General features: G+C 41.1%; 2 protein-coding genes across 3 annotated transcripts in view; one reads left to right on the forward strand and one right to left on the reverse strand.

Annotated features, from left to right (window-relative positions):
* LOC119409675 (leucine-rich repeat and fibronectin type-III domain-containing protein 4) overlaps positions 1 to 15,097 on the forward strand; it is a 59,655-nt gene extending 44,558 nt beyond the window's left edge. Inside the window, exon 8 of the mRNA XM_037676580.1 lies at positions 12,108 to 15,097. Coding sequence (XP_037532508.1) covers positions 12,108 to 13,404 — 1,297 coding nt within the window. The 3' untranslated portion in view covers positions 13,405 to 15,097. The remainder of the gene's footprint in view (positions 1 to 12,107) is intronic.
* The window catches only part of LOC119409659 (pyruvate carboxylase, mitochondrial), a 472,483-nt gene that overhangs the window by 178,281 nt on the left and 266,913 nt on the right, over positions 1 to 27,289 (reverse strand). The window lies entirely within an intron of this gene.

Genomic DNA, 27,289 nt, shown 5'->3' on the forward strand with positions numbered 1-27,289 from the left:
GTAGCTGCACTCACGCAGAGACATGTAGGAGGAGATGTATGAAGGCAACAGACCAAGAAGTGATTTAAAGATGAAAATGTACCAGTGAGAGAGTCTGCGTGAAGTTAATGATGTCCAGTTAACCAATGAATACAGGGTGCAGTGGTGGGTACGATAATCACAGCCAGTTATGAATCTTAGTGCACCATGATAGACAGCATCCAACATCTGCAGGGTTCTTGTAGGAGCGTTCATGTAAATAATGTCACCGTAATCAATTGAGGGACATCGGCCATTCCATCAAAATAACTCCAATATAAAAGACGCCGTTTTTGTATAATAACCCAGTGACAAGGATGCCTGCAGCAGCAGCACAATGTGATGACGTCACGCGCACACCAACCTGATCTGATCACGGCGGAGAGGAAAATTCAAAATGTCGGCGGTGTTTAAGTTTTTCTTTTGTTGTTGAGGATGTCGGATTCCAAAGATTTTTGGACTGCGTTGAGCCTCGCTACATCGTCCGCAGTCGGATATTTTTCCGATGTAACGTTACTCGAGTTACAAGCCGTCATTTCCAACGTCATTGAGAAGCTAATAGCCGATAGCACTTGGGTGAGTTTTACCACAGACATTTGAAAGTCGTGTTAGCCCCGTTAGCAAGATTAGTCTTAAGACACAATGCATGGACAAAACTTTGAACTTAAAAAGTCTGTCCTTCATGCACAAGAGTGCAGAGGATCCCACACTGCAGCTATAGGAACCTGGAACAAACCGCCACAAGTGAGACAGCATCGCAGGAGACTAATGCTAATAAATAATATTTAACACTTTTCATTTAATATAAGTCAAAGTGCTATGCATATCATATGACTGTTACTAAATATATGTCACCAGCTCTTACACATTTTTTATAACAAATAAGCCTAAATAAGAGGGCTATGGTCTGACAAAGGAAAGTATATAAAATATCGGTATCGTTTAATCGGCCAAATAAGTTTTAACATATCGGCATATCGGCCAAAAATCCAATAACGTGTATCCCTAAAATAAATAACCTACTAATGGACAATTTAGTAAAATTATAGATAAAAAATAAGTAGAAGTGTGCCAACCTAAAAATTGGGAAGAACTAAAAGCAAAACATTCCAGATAGCTTGAACTGTCAGAAACAGATTTTGTGAATAGGGATATTGTCTCTTAAAAACAAAAAAATATATAAGTTTTAAATAGACTGAATGATTTGAGATAAACGCAGAAACAAGCAGATCAGTCACAGGACAGCTAAAGAAGCAATCAAAGGAGGTAGAATTAGAAAGCGAGCGCACCACAATGCTGCCGGGGATTTACAGTACAGATTTATATCAGGCCATCAATGTGCATGAGCCAGCTGAAATATAACAGCTGGCAAGCCCAGGTAAACACACCGTAAGCAATAGGAATCTGGTGCATAAAACCAAATGGAACAAGAACTGAAGATTTCAGGCTTTTTTTTTTTTTTTTTTAAATAAAGGATTTATATTCATTGTTCTATGTTGCTTCTGCAAGTTAAAAAAAAGGCTTAGCCAATTTGAATTAGGCAAAAGATGCAGAAAAATGGGGCGAAAATGGAGGATTTAAGAATCAAAGGCAACAAAATCAAACAAGTAAAACATCTAGTCTGATAAAAGATCAAAATATGGTGCATTTGAGCAAAGCGAGTCCGGAGTTAGACTTACACAGGCTGCACAACAGCAGAGCACATTGTGCCAGAGATAATCATTTTTTAAAGGTCAGCTTCTTGCGAGACAATCACGAGCCTCCATTCCAGCATGGCTGATTCGGATCTGCGACGGTGCCAGGTGGCACTCGGTCCGTGTGGCGTCTGATGGATCCCGCTCACCCCCCATCGACCCTATCACTCCTCACAGTCACAATCACCCGAGCTGTGTGCCTGGAGGTTCGCCATCGTGATACAGATCACATGTTGGTGGTTCTCGATCAATGAAATAATCAAAATAAACCGCTACATGTGAGTAATTGCCATACCAGTATGTAGGAAAATATTTAAAGCAACCAGTGCTGTACTATGGAAGAAGTGGACATGTTTAAACATTTATTTTGATGACATTAACTAAAAAAAACTTGTTTAAAATAAAAGCTTGCTTTTTTTAGAAGATGAGCAAAGCATATTTCAACAAAAATATTTTGAAATCACAATTAAAGGTTGCATTTTCCACCAGAAATCAGGACTGTTGTGCTGTTAGCCGAGTCACCTCGATCATCGATCTGTTAAAAATCATCTCCAGGGGTCATGACAGTGAAACTGAATGATGAAACTGAAGAAAACAAATTTTTTGGGTACATCATGTGAGAGAAAGAAACGCTTGCTCATATTTTTTTTTAATAAAACGTGACAAAACAAGTTTTGTTTAAGGTAACATCACATTGCCTGGAGGGTGACCTGTGGCGAGAACAGGGAACAGGTGGAAGAGAACTTGAAGAGGTGGAGGTATGCACTTGAAGAGGAATGAAAGTCAGCCGTAGTAAGAGTACATGTGTGAATGAGAGGGAGGCTGCTACAAGGAGCAGAGGTCACAAAGGTGCAGAACTTCAAGTACTTGGGATCCAGTGTCCAGGAAAATGGAGTGGACGGAGAAAAGTTTCAGGAGTGATTTGTGACGAAAAGGTGAACGCAAAGATTAAAGGAAAAGTTTACAAGACAGTGGTGAGACCAGCTAGGTTGTATGGTTTGGAGACAGAGACGTGGACAAAAAGTCAGGAGACAGAACTGGAAGTGACAGAAATGAAGATGTTGAGGTTCTCCTTAGGAGTGACAAGGATGGATAAGATTAGGAATGAGATCAGAGGAACAGCACAGGTTGAACTGGTAGATAAAGTTAGAGAGGCCAGACTGAGATGGTTTGGACATGTCCAGAGGAGGGACAGTGGGGGTATACTGGTAGAAAGATGCTAGAAATCCAGCTGCCAGGAGAAAGATAAAGAGGAGATTTATGGATGCAGCTAAAGGGGACATGGAGAGAACAGCTGAAAGAAGAAAAAGTTTGCTGTGGTATCCATCCGAATCCAATATCTCTAATGATCATTTTCTGTTAGTGGCAGAATTTTCAACCAAACGCTGTGCAGTCTGTTTGCAGTCTAAATGTGTGTTGGGATCATTCCCAGCTACTACCTCACCAAACTCTAGCGCTGTATTTGTAAAATTGACAGTTTTAGCCATTTTTGCGTTTCTTAAGGTTTGTTGCAATGGTGTAGTCTACGCGACACGCGGTTATACGGAGTATACCCACTAGAAAAACTTAAGAATTTCAGAATACGCACTTAAGTGTGCAATGATACATGACATATTAGGCATGTGTCATTGATATGTTAAACGGCAGTTAAACACTTCCATAATCTATCTGTATGCAGTGCTTGTTTATTACATTCACTTATCCAGCAAATTATTGTATAATTCTTTACTTACTATTTAACACTTGAACATGTTTTGCTTTGATACCGTTTTATAAATCCTATAACATGTTTTTAATACAAAGTCAACGGTTGTACAAAGTTTGTTGTTCATTTACTAAAATACAAGCATCAGAGATATTTGGAAATGTTCAATATGCATAAAAATCAAAATAAATTGATGACTACATTGTAATAATCAGTGTACTTTGGTTTCTAAGCACAGTATATCCATAAAAAAAATGTAGACTACACCACTGTTGGCTGTGGTAGCCATTTTAAATCAAGCCGACTCCAAATCCTAACTAGTTGATAGCTAGTGACACTTTCCTCAAAGTGTTTTAAAATTCAGCAGTGACCATGAGGAGCTATGACCATTCTCTGCATCTGTTAAGAAACATCCAATCTATTAAATGTGCACTAAATAATTAAATATTTATATTTAGGATTAGAGCATAAAAGCCAAGGGCTGCACCGAGGTGAACACGAACCTTGGTGCAAATCAGACTAACGAAGACCTTAACGGACCACTATTGTGAGGAGTGATAGGGCAATCTGCATATGCATCTAGCTTTGCTCAGCTTTGTAACTCGAAACCCACACTTTGTTCTTTGAATCGAGAAAGCTCCTCGGATGAGAAGCGAAACATCTTCCATTACAAAGTTTAGTTTTTGTCTTGAACTCTTGAATTTATTTGGTGCAAATCAAAAAAAGCACCCAACATGAAGTCTGCTCTACCCCGCAGAGCTTCACAGCAATAGTCTGCTGCACAACTACTTTATAGGAAATACATTAAAGTTTGCAGGAGCGGTTTCTCACTCCAACCCCTTTGTGTATAATACATTATAATATAGTACGCAATACATCCAAAGATCCATTCTCTTGCTTTCTATTGTGCTCATGATTTTTAAAAGCATAGATATTTCCATGAAGCACCGCTGGGAAATAAAACCCCATTCACTGACGAGTGCGACGCGTCATCGGGCACATTTCTGTGACACTTGCAGACAGAAGACGTAAATGTTGATTAGGCTTTATAAGTGCAGGTATGCATACGTGCAGGAAGGGTTGACGATTTTCACAATTACGCTCCAGTCAAAACAGGCTCAACCTTCCTGAGGGGAAGTGTAATTTAAAGGCGATGGGAACAATCGCAGTGACGACGAGAGGACGGAGTCGAAGAAAGAATCACGTGGAGTTTAAGAAATAATGAGCACTTTCCATGGCCGAGTCTATGACAAAAAAAAAAAAGAGGGGAACGCAATTAGAAAGAACAAGGAGGACGTTGGTGGAGAAAGAGCACGCTGGGTAGACAGTGGAGAACAATGCTAATGAGGCACATGAGGAGAGGGAATAGAAAGGAATAGAACCTGGAAATCAAGTGAAAGGACGTAATTTTCTGCTGCTAATTATACAACTTTGGCCAATATTTGAGCTGAGCTATTAATATATCGAACTGTAGCGTGCAGCATGTATACCATAGTCCCCTGACTGCAATCAATCAAACGTCCTGAGAGTCTTTCAGTTTTTTCGTCACTCAACTCTTTGTTTTGCTGATTGTGATACTTCTGGGGAATCTGTTAGGAGAATCTTAATTTAGCCGGGAAACTAGAACAAGTAATCGCACGAGAAACACGATAAGTGCATCAGTGGAGGATGGGATTGATAAAAAAAAGAAAATGTTCAGATAAAACAGAACGGAGGCATGCAGAAAATGATGGAGGGAAAGCAGGGAGGAGGAGCAAAGAAAGACTGGTGGAAGGGGTTGAAACGGGGTTTAGATGTACCCTATGGGAAGAGGTAATTAAGTGTTAAACTACTGTGTCGATAAATGTGTCAGCACAAATCAGAGGCGGCGGACGGAGGGAACGGAAAAATAGTCAGCACTTTATATAGACGTGTCATTTTATACGAGGCTACAGAGTCAGGAGTAATGAGTGATGGGTACTTTCATTTAAAAACTGACCGGTGATAAGAGAGAAACAAATATTGGATCAGGATGGAGAAAGTTCAAACTAAATCCAACGTTTGAAGAATATTAAAGTGAAACCGCAAGATTAAAGAATTAAAGGCAGGATGGAGTGGATGTAGAAAAGTTTCAAGAAGGATCTGCGACAAAAGGGTGTCTGCAAGCGTTAAAGGAAAAGTTGACAAGACAGTGTTGAGACGTTGTATAGTATGGAGACGGAAACGTGGACGAAAAGACAGGAGACAGAACTGGATGTAGAAATGAAGATGTTGAGGTTCTCCTTAGGAGTGACAAGGATGGATAAGATTAGGAATACAGCTGAGAGATAAAGTTAGAGAGGCCAGACTGAGATGTTTTGGACATGTCCAGAGGAGGGACAGTGGGTATATAAAACCTTGGATGTTCTTTGTCTGCTGGACCCGGTTCTGGAGGACGGTCTGGGAGGGCAGCTGCTGCAGTCGTTATTACCACCAAGCTGCTAACAAGACCACGCCGCTAACGGAACAGAACCATGATGTAGGTAGAACCTCACTGCTAACGAATCACACTGTAGATGCATTTCTTTTTCAACTTTGGCGCCTGTTATGTTAGTAGTATTTTTTAGTATGTTTTTTGTATTTTTACTGCATGCTTTAATATAGAATTTTTTTTTTTTGGGCGAGTCGAGACGGTTCTTCTCATCCTAAGCATTTCATTACATTGTTGACTGTTATGTTGATTTTGCACATGACAAATAAATCTAACCTATATTGGTAGAAGGATGTTAGAAATGCAGCTGCCAGGAAAAAGACAAAGAGGAGATATATGGATGGAGTTAGAGAGGACATGGAGGTAGTTGGAGGGAGGACAGAGTGAGATGGAGGAGGATGACTCGCTGTGGTGACCCCTGACGAGGGAACAGCAGAAATAAGAAGAAGCAAGATAACGGATAAGCAAAAAGACAGAAGAGAGGATAAAAAACATCTAGAGAAGAGTGGCAGAAAAGCAGATTAAGTGAAGCAGAAGAAGCGAGTGGTCTAAATCGAGGAGGACAGTAAACAGTTCAAATCAAGAGCAAACAGGGAGGACGGAGTAAACGGATGGAGGAAGTGACATGAGCAAAAGGAAACAAAAGTACAGATGTCAGCCAGAGGAGATAATTGCCTTGTTGGTGCTCCTTAATGCACCTTCTCCCCTCTCCTCTGAGCCCTGCTCTGTCTAATGTCAGACCACCAAACTCAGCACAGATAGGGACGAGGAGAAGACGTGGAGGAGGAGGTATTGACGCAACGAGCAAATCTCCATCATTCTTTTCTCCATCTCTTGGATTCTAATTATTGCTCGTTTCTGCGTCACCGGCCTGAACAAGGCTCCGTCTTGTCTACTTCACTCTCCTCCTGCGTGCGTGCTTGTGCATCCCTTTGACGGTTTTATTCACGCCGTAATTACAACCACAGAGTCAGTCACTCTTTTTATGTCGGGAGGCAGCCACAGAGCGCCAAGGACGGCAAAGGAACTTTGACAAAAAACTCCTTAATAAATTGCTTCATTTGATTTCAGACCAACACACCGGGACAAGAACACAGATTATCTGAAGAGCACTCAGGTTCTCGATGAGCGCCGTTGCATTTGTTGGGGGATTTGTATGCACACAACACTGCTCGGACCAAAACTCATAATGAAATGAGTGAATCAGCACATCAAAGATGCATATTGTTACGTCTTCCATGTCTATTTGAGCAAATTTCCCTATTTTTTTCCACTGCCAGCGTAGAAAAAAAAACATTCACAATCTCATAAAGGATGGAGGAAAAGATGGAATGTATGAGAAGGGGGAGGAAGAGAAATAAACAGAAGCTGCAGGAAGACAACGAGAGGGAAGGAGAGGAGGTACTTAGATAGAAAATGATAGAGAAAATAGGAGGAAGACGAGGAGAGGAGGAGTGACCTTGGATGCTAAATCATGCTACATGGTTACTGCTCAGGCTAATAGAGATGTAGTGCAGTGACAGAAACCGAGAGACGCTCTGAGGTCAGGAAGAACCCCGAACACGTCGCCAGAGGAGCTGAAGCGAGAGCCGGCTGTCTCTAAAAATACACGGGGAGGTCAAAAACAAAGAAGTCAAAAAGAATTACCAAACATAGTTTTAGTTGTAGGTTATGCTGCTGAAACAGACTCGATACTGAACAGTTGCAGTTAAAGGTAAAAATATATGCGCGATCCAAACGATCAACTAAAGAAGCAGATGCAGGATGGTCTGATTAAACGATCATTCATATACGACGACGGTTAATTAAAGATGGAACAGTTCATTCATTAAACCTTTATTTGCACAGATGAATCACATTGAGCCTCAAAGACTCATTTACAAGCGAGACCTGTTTGGACAGGCAAAAAGTAATGAAAGTGAGACATGTATAGGATTTGGAGGCAAAAAAAAATAAAAATCGTAACGGACTCTCGTTCCTTGGCCAAGGAACGACGGCCTGAAATTGAAAAAAACACCCCGCACATAAGCACATAGTGACACAGATATTCCACAGGGGAGACAAGAAGAACAGGAAGTGATGCTTGTGCATGAGGGGGGAACCAAAACAAAAGATTTCAAATAGATTACGTCACAAAAAGTAAAATTGTGATACACCTTTAAGTAGTAATATGTGATTCAACGTTGAAATATCGATACTGTCGATATCAGAACTTTATGCTCTAGAATCGATGTTCAACTCAAATGATCAATACTTTAGATACTTCTGGCTTTTCAGTTAACGTATATCATTAACAGGAACATAGTGGAAAGTAACGAAACTATTGAGATCTTGTCTAAATGATAGGCGGTTGATGGGAACTACTTTTTCTTCCGCCTGGGTAAGTGCGTAATGCGTGTAAGCGGAGTGGCACGCTGCTCAGTCAGTCTCGCAGTCTGTATAAGCTCAGCTATATTGTAAATAAGGCCACCAACTCAATATACTCAAGTTTAAAATTAATTATTTATTATTTATTCGTTATGCTGCTTTGATTTGAAATACACAGATTTTTTTTTTTAGATTTACCAGACACATTAGGCGTATTTGCACAAAGTATTGGTATTGCAGATCCTAGCCTAAATTGTACTCCGTATTGGAATCGGAAAGGAAACTGTGGTATCTAACAACAAACGTTAAAAAAAAAAAAAAAAAACGAAACGTAACATCAGAGTAGAGCTTGAACACGCAGCTGTTCACCTACATCTACAGGACAAGAGACACTCATCTGAGACAAGATTCATCCTTTAGACTAAAACACATGATGCTGGGAGTAGGGGTGCACCGATTGCAGTTTTCTGGACGATCACCCATCTCCAAAAAATCTGACCGGCCGATTCCAATTTTGGCCGATACCGATTTTGTTTTATAAGCGACACCGTCAGGTGTTAAGGTCACAATGCACCTTCAGTTTTCCAATATTATCTTATTGAAAAACATAACCTTGAACAATATCCTAGAAACAATACAAGCTTGTTTTAACTGGCCATGAGGTCGTGCTCTGAAATATAAATGAAGTTCAGACAATTCTTGTTTAAACTAAAAAAAAACAACTGTAAAATCGGTTTCTCATGCAAGAATTGGATGATTTCCCAAAATTAAGGAGATCGGGGCCGATTTATCTGTGCACCTGTAGTTGGGAGGAGGCGGATGGTAAAAGATTTACATCCAACAAAGAAGAACGTTAAGTACGAGAACGTCTTTGGTTTTAGTTTCCCACAATTTACATCAAATCTATTCCAGTTGGACTTTAATTTGCCTCTTTGTGGACCAAACATCTCTCTCAGAAGAACCGAGACCCTAAAGATCCTCAGGAGAAAGTTGAGGGAGTCATTTGGATAAGAGAACTAGAATAAACAACTCACTGCAGTTTAAAGGTTGGAAAGCATCTCAGGTGACTCATCATCTTCAACCAATTTAAGAAGTCCAGTCACTTCAGGTTTTTTAACTCTTACGCACATCGTTGGAGAGTAAAACTAATTATGAAGCCTGCAGCAAACTGCAGCACACAGTGTTTTATTGCTTGTTAAAAAAAAAACTTGAAAACAATAAAATTAAATAAACACAGAATATGGCAGACGAAACAAAAGGTTTGTTGTAAAAGTAAATTAAAAATTGTGTTTTTAAGGAGTGGTTGACCAGTTTACCAAATACAATACAATGGCACACATCATAACTGATATACACTGATGATGTAAGCTCAGCTCAAACGCTGTTCTATGAAGTGTACTCCTGAAAAATACCCAAATGAAGGACCAGGAGGGCCTTTCAGACCTCCTCTGTGCTTGTAGGGCTACGAGATGAAACGGGATTTAGTCTAATAAAACAAAAGTATTTGATTACATCACTGAAAAACTACTAATACTCCTGTGTTTATAGCATGAACAACATTCCTTCAGTTTTTTATGTTAATATAATTCACGTCATGGGAGTGCAGGGAGGAAAATATTATTGTAATAACGCAACATTTCCTGCATCTAATAAAGCATTGGAGCAATATTAATCCTAAATATTGAACAATACGGGGAAGAAAGCGACTACAAGTCGTGTCATTACAGCACACCGTGGTCGTGTAGGGTGGTCTCTGCTTTACAGTGCCTATCAATTACACTTGGACACATAATGGCTGCGGCAGCACTGAGATATTTCTCAGGGCCTTTTATAATCTTACAATATGACCAAGGGCGTTCAGCTCAGGAACCGCAGCAGCTCTGCGAGATGTGACTCGTGTATATTTCCTGTTGAAAATCTGATTGAGCGGCCACTTTTATTACCGCTGGGCTTTTTAAAGGGGTGTAACTCGCAATCCTACGGTGCGACTGATTGGCCCTGGAGTCTTTCATTTTGTGTTTTCAACCAGACATATATTGGACAATACTGCCAGGGCTCGACTTTAGAACAAAACATGTATTACTGGAATATAATGAGGCTTCCCACTTTCCATTTAAACGGTAGAATTTGCTCAGGTGATACGAGGAATTTGACTAAAGATGCCAAGTTTATTAGGGATATTACGGCAAATGTAGCTCACTTTAAAACCATACTTGCTCAGCCTTATTATGGCACTGTTCTAATAAGGCAATTTAAGATGTAAATGCAAGACTTTTGGAAGAAATTCATGGCAGATATCGGGGAATTAAACAGTTCAAAAGTCACAAGGAGTTCATGTTCGAATACTGCAGGAAGGCAAACCTTTATTAAGATTACTGCACCGTTGAGCTTAATAATGAGCGTTTGCCATGGTAACAAACACCTGTTTGCTGCAACACTGAGGTGAACAAGTGTACTGCTTGTGCGAAAATGTATCATAATGACCACAGATATGAGAAGATATGAATAATAATAATGAACTCCGACTCCAAAACAGAGTTTTGTAACAAATATAGCTATAATATTCCTTGCAATAATAACTTTGTAGACCATACGTAGGATACAGTTGCTATTTTGAGTATTAGTTCAGTAATTTCTCCAACTTTTAAGCCTCGAGAAGTCAATAAAAAGCCATGATCGATATTCTTACTGAGAAAAAGCCATGACTAAAAATCTATGCATCTGCCCTGAGGCTCGCCTGAAAGTAGGTGCCTCTGATTTCCCAGCTAACTTTGCATTATTAAACATCTAATCCCATCATCCCATCCCATCAACACCACTATAAATATGCATGAGGAGCGTCAATCAGGACAGTTTCATTTGTCAAACTTGATTACGTGACGGTAATTACAGCCAATCTGAAACCGAAAGGAAAACCGCTGCAGTCCTCGGCGACTTCACTTCGAATGAATTTTAAATAGAGTTAGGTTTGGGGGGCACAAAGAAGAAGCTCCCTGGGTGTCTGAGTCATCCTTGATGGCATTTATGGGATGTAAGTCAGGTCTGAGGGGAGCAGAATGGCTGGAAACACATTATACAAATGAGATCTTTAGCGCAGAGTGAAAAACCGGACAGAAAATGTTGAGGAGGGAACGTGCACAGATTTACTTATCCCAGAAATGAGGGCTGGGGCAGCAGAGGACACACATACCAATCAACACCCACCTCTGGTGGGCTTCAGCAGAACATAAACAAAAGCAGGGCCTCCTGTTTAGTCACCTCTTTTGTTTTTGGCCTCTCTCGATTTAGTTCACCTCTTTCCTACTTGTTAGTTTTAACAGCTGCTGAAACACTTAAAACGAGGACACATTTAAAACACTTCTCTCTTCATTATCCCACACAAGCACTCATTACAGACAAAATCATCCACAATCAGCTTCACAGCAAACTTTAGATTGTTTTATTTCCCCGGCTCCACTTTATTGCAATTCAAGCGTTTGCTGTTAAAAGTTAAAAAGGCCACCTTAACATGTGAGGCTCGACAAAACGCCTTCGTGTGCGCCTCCTGCAGGGTTTTAAGTATGATCACGCACACGTTATACACACCGACTGCTCTCTAAATGAGCACAGACTTCTTTGTTCGTGTCTCCTTGGTGCGCTCTCCATCAATGGCCTCATTTTTTCCTTTCCCCCCTCCCTTTTTCAGCGTCCACCCGGTGTTCTTTCTAGCCTTCCTTTCACTCGTTTCCTCTGCTTCTCTAATATCCATCTCCTTAATTCCAGTTAAAGATTACTCTAAACATTCAGGCCATGCTGCATGTTACTGTTGCTTTCACCTCTGTGAAAAGTGGATTAGTTAATTAACCAAAAATGTTTTTTCTTGATTTCTTTTTAGAATCCTGCCGTCAACCAGCGACCGTTTCCTGTTGAAGAACTTGGTTTCTGGCGTGGACTACAACCTGTGTGTGCTGGCCATTTTTGATGACTCAATCACATCATTAGCTGCAACTAAAGTTCTGGGTTGCGCAACGTTCTCCACGAAGGATGTTTACCCAGCATGCCGCTCTCTTCAAGCCCACTTCCTGGGCGGGACGCTCACCATATTGGTTGGCGGCGTGGTTGTGGTCACTCTGCTTGTGTTTACCGTCGCACTCATGGTTCGCCACCGTGTTTGCAATCATGGAGACCACATAATATGTCACGGTGGCAACGCCGAGGCAGGAGGTGGAACCTGCTGTCAGGGCGGAGGAGTGGGAGGCGGGGATAAAGGGGGGAACGGTGGTGGGTGCTACCAATCAAATGGCGCTGGGGAAATGATGATGGTGGTCCTGCCCAATGGTCTGCCCTCCAAAAGGGGAGGAGAAACGGGGAAAGATAAGGACAAGGAGAAAGATGCAGCAGATTCAGCTTCCCCCGTCCCTCCAAAACTGCCTCCAAAGCCCAGGGCAAAGCCCAAAGTCAACCTGGAGCAGTTTTTATCTGCTGGAGGGGTGGTTTCCACAACAACAGGAGCAGGAAGTGAGATGGCGCTGGTAGTGAGGCAAAGAAAGGCATTGCCGCAAAGCCTAGAGAGTGACAGAACTCCCCTTTACTACTCTCCTTCTCCTCCATCCACACTGCCCCGACAGTCGCGTTCCAGGGAACGCCCGAATCCCCGTCTGGAGCAAGAACTGACAAACCGAGCCAGTTTCTCCCTGGCTGCGCCCTTGAGAGACTCAGAGATGTTGGACTGGAGAATCACACCCAGAAGTAGGGACAAATGGAACTCCTCGCAGGCTTATCAGAGCCCGGGGTCCCCTCTAAGCCCCGCCTGCGGGACTGTTGGCAAACGGCGGCACTCCCTAGACATGGGCTCCTCTGTCGCCCTAGCAACCGATGCTGCCGCGACCGTTGCCAGGCGCTACGGTGCCGTAAATTGTGCCAAGCGGTTGAGCGTGATCTGGACGAGACGGAGCCAGTCGCTTCACGGGATGCTGGTGCAGTGTGCGTCAGCAACGAGCACTACCTCTTCGACAACCAGCGACGAGGGTGAAAGCGGCGGGAGCTTCGGGGGCCAGGATTTCAAACGGGGGTACATCCACGCTTACAACACCACTAACTCTAACTCGAACACTGGAATTACAGCTGGGAAAGCAAAAGACAGGAGTAAGGAGACGGGGCACGCCGAGGATCTGGAGGAAAGCGTTGTATAGTAGGTATGGAAGAGAATACGGAAAAAGGAGTGACGAGTTCTGTGACTGAAAATTCAAATAGGATGTAGATTAAAAAGGTGAAATTTAAAGAGAGGAAATTAAATATGAAGCAACTGTGCATGGGAGCAGTAAGTTGAGATCAGAATGAGGGGAGAAAGTCAAACTGGGACACAACCGACTTCTCTGCCCAGCAGGAAGTAAAACATAAATAAAAAACGGGGTAGAATAAGAAGTGCCACTGAAAGTGAATTTTTATTTTAATTACACCCTTTAGGCTCAGCTGTAAACAACTGAAAAGCAAAAAAAAAAAAATCTAGACCGAGTGGTTTTAGGGCTGCACAATATTAGAGAAATATTCAATTGTGATATTGTTCAATACTTCTGGAACATTAACGGTTGCTATAAATACACATTTCCCTCACTCCTCTCTGTCTGGTCATCACGATGCTCAAAATACTCTATTTTTAGCAGTTTGGTGAGCATCATCACTTGAAACAGTAGCTTATATTTTTTAGCCATTTGTGATTTGATAGTGTGCGCATTAATATCGCAATAGCATTTCAGAATATTGTGCAGCCGTAAGTGGCATGAAGTCAGATGGTCTGAGCTCAACTTGGACCTAGAGCCTCGCCCATAAGAGAACTGCACTTCTATCTGACATTTCCGTCCTCCAGAGTCCACTCAGCCAACAGCGCCATTGTGAGGATTTAAACTGGATCAAAAACCTGAAGAAAACCTTTTACCAAGAAAAACGGGAAAACGTATGGATGGTATGGCTCACATTCTTCAATAGGCTTTTGACTCCGACCCCGATGGCCCGTTCTGAAACGTTTTTTTCATTGAATGTGACTTGTGTGTCCTTCGTGTCTGGACAAGGGTTTTGGTTGGCTGCGCCTGCGGATTATGGGAGTATAAATACAGAGCCTTGCACATTGGACATGATCAATCAATACAAACCAGGGCAGACATCATTATAAAAAAAAAAATATTGGGATCACAACTGAGTCGATGTGGATTACAAAATGGAGAAGATGGGAGGACGATGGAACATACGAGTCCATACATTCCTAAAAAGACCGTGCTGCATGTCGGATAATGGAAACGACTGAATAATCCTAATGGGTGCATAAGTGAGCGTGCATTAATGGAAAAAAAAGACCGTTTGAGAGCACAAGTGCATTTGAATGTCTGCGAGGGGCCAATCCAGCCCGACTCCATTGATGTACAAAATGTTTAGTGCTTTCTGGACATGCTGTTGGAAGGAGGAATATGCACATTTATGATACGAGGTGGTCTATACAAACTGAAGTGCATTGTTGAGAGGCTTGACGGTGGCCATTAGATACATTCAGTGACATAGCATGGTGAGAGAGCATCGACTGGTAAAGACAAGTCCATCTTTCCAACTCATTTTGTGCGAGTTTAGATTTCTTTGTGCCACATGGGTTCAAACCAAACTGGTGAATGTCAGAGAGAAAGCAAGAACAGAATCATCATGCTCACTAAAACAAACAAAATAAATCATTTGAAGATTCTTATGGACTCCAGAGACTCAAACTATCAAAGAAAAAATAAGAAAACTTGAAAGTACATATATATATATGGTCTATATATAAAATGTTACTTGTTGCACCACGTGTTTCTGTTTTTCAGTTTTATGGGAAATGATCGTAGGATCATTCGCAAAAAAAAATAAATAAATAAATTGTGTGATTTCTGTTTGTTAACGATTCACGATCAGAACAAAAACACAGAGGAGTTCGTGATAAGTCGAGCTCAAAGGACGACGAAGACGCACAAAGAAAACCGAGAACGTCCCAACATGCCGATTTAAACTGACGCCTGTTCAAAGAAAGTTAATTAGATTTATAATAACGTTAACCCGTTAATGTTGTTTCCTTTGTTTTTATTTCTTTTTGCCAAAGTGAATAATGTTCTCTTGATATAAATAATAAAAACAAAACTACACGTATGGAACAAAGAGTGGCTGAGTACCGTTACGCCTGGGTAGTGTGCGTTTGTTTACACATTTTTACACACAATGTGTTGATCTGAAAATTAATATAAAGAATTCAAACGGTGTTTTGCCGTGTGGTTTTGTACATCGCAGAAACACAATTTCAGGCTCTCGAAGGGGAATTGTGTTAAAGTACTTTACAGTCAAAATAAAGATGAGTGCCAATGCTTAAGTTTTAAAAGTTAATCTGGAAATTTAAATTTAATCAGACTTTATGAACGTACATGGGGACTTGAAGAAACCTCAGAGGGAGACAGGTTTGAGTCTGCACAGACCACAAGTTCAAATTAAACTTAACAGTGAATGTGGTTTATTAGACGACGAGCTACAGTATCTCAAGCTGAAACTAATAATGAGCATGAAATACAAGCAGACAACGTGCATCGCCTTTTTAAAAAATAATCTTTTAGATTACTTTATTTTCAGGCCAGATCTGAAATCTAAGTATCAACATTTACTGGAAAGGTTTATTGGATGGGTGGAACGGTGGCTCAGTTGGAGCTGCTGCCTCTTAGTGAGAAGGTCGCCGGATCAAATCCCAGTTAGGGGCCTTTCTGGGTGGAAACCAGAAAGGTCTGAAACCGTCCGGAGGACCGGATTTATCTTTGTAGGATTTGTTAACTGGATTATTGAGCATGAACTTTGATGCTTCTCTCCGTGCATGCGTGGGTTTTCTCCAGGTACTCCAGTTTCCTCCCACAGAACCAAAACATACGTTAGGCTGACTGGTAACTCTAAATTGTCCCTAGGTGTGAGTGAGAGAGTGAAAGGTTGTCTTGTGTGTCTCTGTGATGGACTGGAGACATGTCCAGCGTGTCCCCCACCTCTCACACAGTGATAACTGTTATTTTAGGGATGCACAATATTGGATTTTTGGCCGATATTCAATACGGCGATATGTTAAAACTTATTTGGCCAATAATCGATACAATAACAAATCCCCCCCACCCCCCCACCCCAGATCTACTTAGAGACTGCACATCTTTCTCTGCTATGGAATTAAAATACAACATTCTTCTTCATGGTCTTTGTCACTTTGGTCTGCTACCAAATGCAGATGCCAAAAAGGGAGCTGAAAATGACGCAACACTTCAACTTGGATTATGTTTAATGTCAAATTTATTCATGACATTTACTCTCTCTAACACAATGACATCACTCGAACAGTGCAAATTTGTAAATTTTGACAAATCTAAACTCAACGGAACGCAGGATGTCAAAACGTTACGCTGGCGCTGCAGTCATCCATGTCACTGTTCAACTTTTCACGGTTGTAATGCAAAAACAGTGCCATATATATATATATATATATATATATATATATATAATTGTTTCAATTTAAACAGTGCCTTTTATATTGGTTATTTTTATGGAATGGCCGATGTCCGATATTTAATTTTATCGCCAATATCGGCCGATACCGATAATATCGTGCATCCTTTATTTATTTTTTACAAAATACTGCTAGGAGATTGCTGCTGCAAAACAGTGAGCAACACATTAAACTGACATCTCTGCTCACAGAGGAAGTAAACCAACAGAGCTGCAGATGCTGATGGTAGTATATTTAGCACAGTCAGTATACGGATGATGAATTCTACTTGCTCCCTCGTTTGTTTTTGTTCTTCAGATTTGGGGTAAGATGTCGACGGTTCCAACATTTAGGGCTTTGTGTGGTAAATGAAGCAAGAAGCTGACGCCGTAAATCCATTCCCTAAACTAATAATGTAAATAAAAGTCCTCCAGTTGTTAAGAAATCTTGTTTAATCTATATTCACGTCTTTACTTAGCCAGACGTGTAAAATACTACACTAACGTTCTGACTTTTCAGCAGTACACAGAAACCCTGACAAGTACGAGGGGGAAGATTTAAAACGCACCGATACAACAGAAGTTGAATTAACAGAACCACCGGGAACAGGACAACGAGCAGAAGAGGAAAAGCTGTCAAACTAATCTAGAATCTTGTTACTAACCACATCTGCAGGTTTCACGCGGACTAATGTGTTAGGAGATCCTTCACCGCTACCTGCAGCTGATTTGAACACCGAGCAGGAAAACAAGATGTTCTCACAGCCATATCTAACTCCTGGATATAAATCAGTGGAACAGACAGCATCTCATGTCTGCTGGCGAATATTTATCAAACGCCAAAACACAAAGGCGCCTCCAAGAAGTCTCAGAACGTTTGATGGATCCTGAGCGTCCTGGTGCGAGTTGCTTTCATGTAGGGACGGCTGCCACGGCGTGCGCGCAGCTTGCAAAACGGTATTTAAGGCCAAACGCAAAAATTGGCCGCGGCAGCTCAAACTGCAGACACATGTACTCGCTAATTGCGAACACTCAGAATTCAGTGGGACCGCAGCGGAAAATGTGACTATTAGATTGTTGTGTGGATGTTTACGAAGCATTCTCACTGTTGTGATCCATTTTTCTTCCATAGGTTTTTCAGCATCCGTCTCGTTCTGCATTTTTTGGACCATCTCAACAAATCATATCAAAACGTTCAGCTCATTCAGGACAATCACGCTACCACTTTTGGTTTTAGTTCAACTGTAGTTTTTTTTTTTATATATTTAGCCTTTTCTGCCATTTTTTTTTTTCCTCACAGAAAATGAATTGAGCTCATTTTACATCCTTCAGATCTTTAGATCCGTTTATAACCTTTTACTGATCCTTTCATGTTTTGTTCTGCTTCAGCTTCTTTCAGCTTACTTGTGCAAATTTAAACTTTTTTCAGCTACTTTAAGCTCATTTCGGCCATTTTGTGATCCTTTCAAATTATTTCTGACAACTACAACATTGTTGTGCATCTTCTAACTCATTTCTGCTAATTTTAGCTTGTTTATGCTAGTTTCAGTTATTTCAGCTACTATTTAGCCATTATATGCAATTTTTAGCTTTTTCAGCTAATTCAAATTTTTTTTTTTTAGCTAATTTCAGCTATTTTCACTTCCTTCTGGTAGTTTAAGCTTCTTTATGTTTTTTCAGCTATTTTTAAAGCCAATTTTATATATTTTTTGCTCATTTCAGCTAAGGCTGGACAATAATTCGATATGTGTTGCAATAGACTTTTATTCAATGAACGCGAGTTGTTCCAGTGGGAACACACGTAACTTGTTCCATCAGAAGAGTTTACACTCAATAGTTTGCTGAGAGTCAGAAAATGAAGCACGATAAGAGTCTGAGCCATCGTGCTCCTGAAACAACCCCCCAGCTGTTTCAAGAGAAACACATGCAGCAAACGTTATGGTGCTCAAAGTTAAAACTATTAATATTGACAAAGTTGAGAGTTTTATGTTTATTTGACGGTGATTTTAAGTTTTTGAAGGTTAAATACAAATAATAGGTGAACAATTTATACAGTTTGTACAGTTTTTCTGAGGCTTTTAGATTTAATTCAACCTTTATTTAAACAGGTTAATCCCATTGAGCCTTAAGGACTAATTTACAAGAGAGACTTGATTTCAACAAAGAGTGATGAAACCAACAAACAATCATGAAAGAGGCATACAGATTTTTATTGTATTTTTTACTAATTAAAAAAAGATGGCAAAAAATAGCAAAACGGCTAGATTCTATAGGCGAATGTAGAAAACTCAAAACAGGAACATGTCTGCGTTGGTCCCTGCCAGGTGTCCAACAGATTCTTAAAGTCACTTAGAGAGGTCAAGGTCGAGAGCTTCAGATCTTTTTGTAAGATATTCCAGGAAACAGGAGCGGAGTAGGAGAAGGCCCTTTTGCCAAGTTCAGTCCTCACTGAGGGAACACTGCAGGTAATAATATCCTGAGAGCGCACGCTGTAGCTGCACTCACACAGAGACATGTAGGAGGAGATGTATGAAGGCAGCAGACCAAGAAGTGATTTAAAGATGAAAATATACCAGTGAGAGAGCCTGCGTGAAGTGCACTGAGGGAACACTGCAGGTAATAATGTCCTGAGAGAGATATCAATATTGAATTATATTGTATCGACTGAATTAAGAAATATATCGTGATAAAAGTTTTGGCCATTTCGTCCAGCTCTAATTTCAGCTTATTTAAACCTAATTCAGCAAATATATGTTCTTTATGCTTGCTTCTGATAATTTAGGCGTGTTCATTTTCAGTTAAAAGTCAGCATGTCTTTTAGCTAATTTCAGCTGTTTTCCAGCAAGTTCTTCAGCATTCACACTGCGTTTTTGCAGGTAATGCAATTTCTTTAATTATTTCTTACTTTGAGTGACCGACAAGACTTTAATATCTGTGGCCTATGGTGAGATAAAGCCCAAACATGGCAGTAATCAAAAAAGCAAATATAACTTTTATCATCTTTTTACTTATACTCAGGTGAAGATACGATCAGCTGAAGGTTCACACATCTAGCTGCTTGGAGAAACACTGGACTTTTTTCAAGTCCAGCAGTGAAACAATCTCAGCACACGAGCCTCTGGTCTACGGTTTGTTCTCGTTCCAGCTGGACAATAAATAAATTAAATCTGTCAGCAGCGAGTTGCAGAGAAGAGGATGCTTAAAGTCGGTTTATTCCTATCTGGGCGAAAAGCCGTTTGTATTTTGATCAAATTTTAGAACAAGTGCGCTGAAGTAAAACGAAGCTTCAGATCTGCGATAAGTGGTAGAGAGGGGCAAAAATATATTTTTCACTCATCCTGCCTTTCATCTACCGCTCCTCCTGGACGTCTTTACTCTCTATTAGAATCTTTGAAGACGAAGCTAAACGTCCAAGATGGAGAGAGGGAGCGACGTGCGAGCGCTGACAACTAGGGAAAGACATCCGGATGATGAGGAAGAGAGGGAAGTCGTTATGTTTAATTTTGGTTAGCGCTGTTCTCTGGACACTCTCAGCCGAGTATGAATGATTTTGAACGTGCTACAGTGGGGGTCCCGTTAAGAAACTATGGGGGCTGCCATTTTGTTATTCAAGTATTTTTAGAACACAGTTCTGACCTCATGACAACATAGCGCCACAGAAAACTGTTTAAAGTAAGGGTGCACCGATAAATCGGCCACGACTTCCTTAACTTTGGGCGATCGGCTGAAACTTGCATGAGAAACCAATTTTACAAATTTTTTGTAGTTTTAACAGCAATTGTCTAAACTTCATTTGTATTTCAGAGCACGACCTCATGGCCAGGTAAAACAAGCTTGTATTGTTTCTAGGATCTTGTTCAAGGGTGTGTTTTTCAGTAAAATAAGATTGGAAAACTGAAGCTGCATCGTGACCTTACAACACCCGACAGTGTCGCTTATAAAACAAAATCGCAACCGGCAGGTCAGACTTTTTAGAAATGGTGATCGGCCAGAAAACTGCAATCGGTGCACCCCTAGTTTAAAGTCGTTTTAAAAAGGACATTTTTTTCTAACTCAGCGCTGAAGGAACGAACGAGTCAATATTTAGTGCAACTTCCCTGCCTTCAAAACATTTAAGCTCTTTTTGGTTCGTTTGCCGACAGATGGAGGAAACTCTGCATGCAGGTTGTTCCAAACATAGTGGAGAACCTGGATCACAGATCTTATGTAGGTGTACGCTGCCTCAGAGCCTCCTGTCACTCCGACACTGAGAAGAACGCTCGACGTGCTCCGTCAGCACTTCTTGGACTAGCTCTTAGTGGCATCAGTTGCACGTGTGGGGTCATAGCTTTGCAGCAGAATGAATTTAAGGACAAACTGAGGCCTCTCTGTTGTATGACATGAAGGATAAGTGTCTGCTTGGATTTTTCAGCCTGCCAACAGTTAATGACTAACTTTTTTACTCCGTTCACACAAATCAGCCTCAACATTGCAGGGAACCTCCATCACTGTTATCCACAGACGCTCATTATTGTACTTCTCCATCGTTTGGTGAACAAACCGTTTATTGCTACAGTCGGACATTTCAGATGTTGACCCAGTTTAGGACACCGGTCAGTCTTCCTGAACTCCAGTTTCTTGTGTTTGTTGTGTTAAATAGACTGTTATCGTTGGTCAAAGTCGAAGACCACTTCTGGTTAGACGTCTACAGACAGAAAACGACAAAGTCCAACAGGTTTGTGTCGGTTCTGAGCAGATAGTAACGAGTGACATCTGATTTTGAAGGGCAGTAAGCACGACGTCCTTCAGTTGCTGCATCAAGTCGTTTTTTAGACCAACTTTTGTTTATTTTATTGCTTTAGGTTTTGGCATATCTTAGCTCATGTGCACGTCATAATCTTTGCCTGACAAAAAAAGACGTAACATTGTGCAGCAGTTAGAATAGTAGTCGGATGTAGTGCAACTGTCTTGTGTCCTCTTGGTGTGGCATGAAACGATCCCGTGGCAGAGTTAACCCGTTTTAAACCTCCTCTAGTCAGTTCTGCTTCAGTTAACTTTTTAAAGCTACATAACGGTGGTCATGAGCACCTGTTTGGTCATACAGTAGTCCCTCGCTAATCGCGGTTTGACTTTCACGGTTTTTCAAAATAAGATTGGGCATGATACACAATTGGCTAATTGATGGATGAGCCGCATGAACGGCATGGATTTTTAAATTTAAAATAAATTATTTGAAATTATTTGGCACCTGCTGCACCTGTGTGCAGAAGCAGCAGCTCCCTCCTGCAGCACGTCATGATCTCTGATCGGCAGCAGAGAAGTGGGCGTGGCCGAGAGCGCTGGCAGAGCGGAGATCATGACATTCTGTGTGCTTTTAGAGTGTTTAGAAACATTGTTTAGAATATTGCAAGTCTGTGGGAAGGGTTTAAAATGCCTCTTAAAAAATTATATATATATATATATATACATATATATATATATATATATATATATATATATATATATATATATATATATATATGGTAAAATAAACTACTACGTCCTTGTACTACTATTCCTACTTCACGGTTTTTCCACTTATCGCGGGGGAGCTGAGAACGGAACCCACTGTGATACAAGAAGGACTACTGTACATCTCACTATAAACTAGAGTTGCATTTGGGTCCAAAAAATCTGACCCGACCCGGTCCCAGCCTGCAGCCATCATCTCCGAACCCCGACCAATCCGACAAATTAACAGTAATTACAAGTCCGAACTCGAAAACCCCCCAACATTTTTAATTAAGCTTGACTGCTTATAACACCGACTATTGTTAATTGTTGGCGAACGTGCGCGGCTGAGTAAAGGGGGAGAAGATCGGAGCTGAGGAGCCATCAAAGCGCATTAAATGCTTCCCCTGCTTCTGCCTGCATCCTGCGCTGACATGTCGGATATTTTGTGGTCTCACCTATTTAGGTCATCGGCCGAGAGCGTCCGCTGAGTGCAGCGGCTGAATGAACATCCATTTGGGCTGATGGATCGCTGGCAGTAGTCCATCTGAAACTTAACTGAACTTTTTACCACTTTCATCCGGCCGGTCAGCGTGCGGTCAAATGGTCGCGTGCGGCTGGTGACTGTATGGCAAGCCATGTTGCCATATAATTGGATCGTCGGCTGGGCGCGTCCCTGATGCAATATAAAGTCCGACACCAACCCGGCCCGCACATTAGGCATATTATTATGGGCCGGCCTGAATCCGGGTTGGGCGGGGCCGAGCTCTGGGTTTGGGATAGAAATGACAGATCTACTATAAACACACAAAACCCCTGATTTGTGTGTTCCTAGGAGAGCTGACACCAGAGGTGGTTGGTTTTTGGTAGCTCCTCGTTAGTTCACTTAGTATTTTATAAATTAAAATAAACACACAAAAACCACCTGCCTAAACTGTTAGATTGACTACAGGTGTGCGTCAGGGTGGTGGGTTCAGAGGGGTTCTGTGTGAAATATTCTTCCTCCCTCGAGCTTTGGACACTGGGCAGCCTGAGTGTTGGATCGTGCTCCAAATGTGGGATGATCTGTGGCGACGGGGGAAATAAAGGAGAAAGGAGGAGCAGCCATCGGTGTGTGTGAGCCGACGAGGGCGTGCATCCCCTGACATCAGGTTAGAGGGCAATTTAATTTGAAACTCATAAGTGGCCCTATTAAAGCAAGACTGAGCGTGTGTTACGGTCACCTTTGAGGAGGTGTCATTTGTCCGCACGTGTGTGACCGCTCGTGTGTGACAGGCAGCAACAACACTGCACACCCTTCCTTCCTCTGCTTGAGGCAAAACACAATCCCAGCCCGAGTCATTAAACAATGCCGAGTTTAAAAAAAACATCACCTTTGAACAAACTCATGCTTAATCGCACTCATAACTCTTTAGCCGTCGTGTCTGGATGTTTGTCCGCAGCGAGTGCTCGTGCGCCTGCAGACATGAACTCCCACAGATATTTGCAGCTCTGATCAAAGTAAGATGCATTTCCTCGCGGTGTGCTGACTAACTGCTGAGACATCACAGCTCAGCTGCTGGAGGTGGTCCGAGCCCAGGAGGTGGAGTTCCCTTCCTTTAATCAGAAGGTTGCAGGTTCATTTCCCAGCTCACATAAATCGCTGAACACTGAAACGAATTCCTGTAATGCAATGAGTCAGTTTCTTCTAAACTGCTGCATCAGTGTAGCCGTTAGTCTACGACGAAGACTGGACTAAAAATAATCACACCTAATTAGGTGAATTATTAAAATAAATTGGTACTTTAAACTAAAGGACAAGCATTTATTAAAGAAATGCTCATTGGCTGCTGCCTTTAGAGAGAGTTTAATATATATATATATATATATATATATATATATATATATATATATATATATATATATATATATATATACACACACACACACACACATATACACACACACACACTAACAAACTACTACTTACTACTTCTACTACTATTCCGACTTCGCGGTTTTTCACACCAGGTGAGGAGTTAATGAGTTATTGTTTAATAACTCACGTTTTCTTAGATTTTTTCCTCTTTAACATACATCTGATAACACACAGCAGCTCCTTGACCCGTTTGAGGAAGAACGGAACAGATTTGCTACTTTAATCTAAACAACAGAAGTCTTCAGTTGTTCATTTACATATTTTATACTGCAAATACCCGGAGCACCCATCAGAAGGTTCAGTAACCAGACAAGCTCCATTTCAGTCTTTTTTTTTTTTTTCTGTTGCAATTATACTCGACTTGAAATGATAAATACAGACTGCCAGGATGCAGAGGTTGATGGACATACATGCACACAAATATTACCTTACATTCAAACCTACAGAGACGGTGGAAGCATATTAATGCACTAATTAAACATGTTCACGACAGATTACCTGCAGGGATTAAATTGCTAAAAGGAACGGCGCACAAAGGTTGTTTCTCCCATAATTCCTAATCATACGCTGTCAGCAGCCCATCAGTGTGGTATTGTGTAACTCTGCATCAACTGACAATAAGGGACAAAGAGCTGGGAAAGCAGACTGGACGTTCAGTGGATAGAATGTTAAAACTGCATAAATAAAATAGTACAGTATATAAAAAATTGAAAATAAAACTGCAGAAATGTTTGAAGTGACAAATGCCTAGCATTTCTCAAGGAATGCATATTGCCCTTCATGATTGAGTGTTAGACCTTCACGCTCCCAGTCGGACATGCCTGAAGCACCTCCCTAGGGAGGCGCCCAGGAAGCATCCTTACCAGATGCCCAAACCACCTCAACTGGCTCATCTCGATGTGGAGGACCAGCGGTTCTACTCCAAGTCCATCCCGGATAACTGAACTTCTCACCATATCTTTGAGGGAGAGTCCAGCTATCCTGCAGAGGAAACATTTCAACCACCTGTATCCACGATCTCATTCTTTCAGTCAATACCCAGAGTTCGTGGCCATAGGTGAGGGTAGGAACGTAGACCCACCGGTAAACAGACAGCTCACTCTTCACTTGGACGTTAGCGCAATATCTGGAAAATTGGTGGAGATAGCCATTTTGGGTCAGTTGGCTGAAGTAGCCGTTCTGAATCAGATTGGCTCCGAAGGTTAATCAGTTCTAGTTCAACTCCCTCCAGCAGTTCATGAGACACTTTACTAAGACAATGCTGACTCCCAAAAGTTAATGGCAAAGTTTTTAACAAAGCTTGTGCAATATGTTGGTGCTCACATTATGTGTTGGGGATCAGCGTCAGCTACTACCACAATAAAATGTAGCTTAAGATTGGTAAAGCCGACTGAGTAATAGCAGCTTTATGCTTTAAGGTCAGTTGGTGGCAGCCATCTTGAAGGCAGTCAACTGTAGATCCTCATCCAATAACTATTTTCAGCAGGTTTTAGTTAAATTCAATCCAGTGCTCCAATAGACAATTTGATAAATAGACACAAAAACACTTACAAAAGCAGTTTTGTATGCATTTGTCTTTAGGTGGCAGGTATAACAAATGTTTGAGTTTAGATAAAGTTGGAAAAAAATGTGAAAATGCATGAAAATAAAGGGGAAAAAGATCGTAATTGATGTGCTGCAACATGTTCATTCTTTTTTCTTTAATCCTAAACCTCAACTACAGAAATCTGCTAAACTTTTCCTACGTATCAAAATAAAACGGGAGTTTTTCAGGTTAAATTTAGAGATAAAGACCGCAAAATTGAAGCAGAAATCACACTCTGCCATGAAGTGCTGAATTACGGCAGAGATAATTTGACTGAGCAGTCGTCCTTAAAGCAGCTTTACAGAAACCATCGAGTGAAAGGGACGGATGAGACGACGAGGTAAGACAAAAGGGGGAGAGTCGGTGTCCAAACTACAAAAGTGCTGAAATGAAATAAGACTGAGCCTCCTGCAAGGCGTTACCTTCATGCATGGCTACCCACTCTCCCTCCGTCCCTCCACACTTTTAATTTAGCTTTCTAATTTTCTTCCCTTCACCTTCACTGACTCCTGATTCAATCTTTTGTTCACTCAGTTTGCTCCTCGTCTCGACTACTTTCTGACCTCCGTTGCTCACTTGCACTTTTTCACGTGGATCTTTTGTTTCGTCGGTTCATTTTTAGTCATCCTTCAGTCATTCGATTTGATTCTGTAGACTGGGAGAAAATAAATGAGTCGGTCTTTTGCAGACAGTTTAATCCATCTTCTAGGGCCGATTCTTTTCTCGTACCAGTACTGAACCACCCACTCGCGCTACACATTTAGACTCGTCTCTTAGGTTTTATACAAGTCTGTTGCGCTCCAAATCTACTTCTTCAGGGCCAATTTTCTCCATCTATCCCTCCTTTAGCTTCCATTTCTTACATTTTCTGCTCTCATCTAAAAAAAAGGCCAGTTTCAGAGAGTATTGCTCAATGATTAGATTGCTAGTAGTATAGAAGGAGCACATCGTAGCAACATATAGAAGACTGAAGGGATGCCTTGGTTCAAACTGTTGGCAGTAACATGTATTTGCTGTCCTGTTGTCACGTTGGTGTTCAGGAGATCTTTAGTGAAGTTAAGACAAAACTATAAGGGCTATTTTTGGACTACATAGACGTTAAGTGTTACTCAGATATTAGGACCTTTGCTTAAACTTTAGCATTAACTGTTGGAGCCAACCCGGTTTTTAGCCAAATATCCTATAACCAGTGGATAGGTTTTAAGAAAACTGGCAGAAAATAGTCCCAGGATGTACATCCACTACATAACTTTTGATGTTAATCCAATGAATAACGGCCGTCAAAGCTAAATTAAGAATAGCCCAAAAAAGTGGCTATAACTCAGTTATTTCACTCATATTGTTCAAAACCAGGGGAATCCATTGTTGGGCTTTAAAGCCAAAATCATGTACGTTTTGTTTCCCTGCTCCAAGACACTTAATTCAATGGTTGTGTCACCTCTTCATGTTCTACAGAAGCTTATTAATCACCCATTGATTCAAATCAGGTGTTTTGAAGCACAGAAACCTCTACAACATGCCTGTTTTAAAGTAAACTTTGATGAGGTAGTAGTTGTGCGTCATTCCTAACAAATACTGTGTGGGG

The sequence above is a fragment of the Nematolebias whitei genome, chromosome 1 (genome assembly GCF_014905685.2).
Source record: "Nematolebias whitei isolate Nwh7 chromosome 1, NemWhi1, whole genome shotgun sequence".
NCBI classification, from domain to species: domain Eukaryota; kingdom Metazoa; phylum Chordata; class Actinopteri; order Cyprinodontiformes; family Rivulidae; genus Nematolebias; species Nematolebias whitei.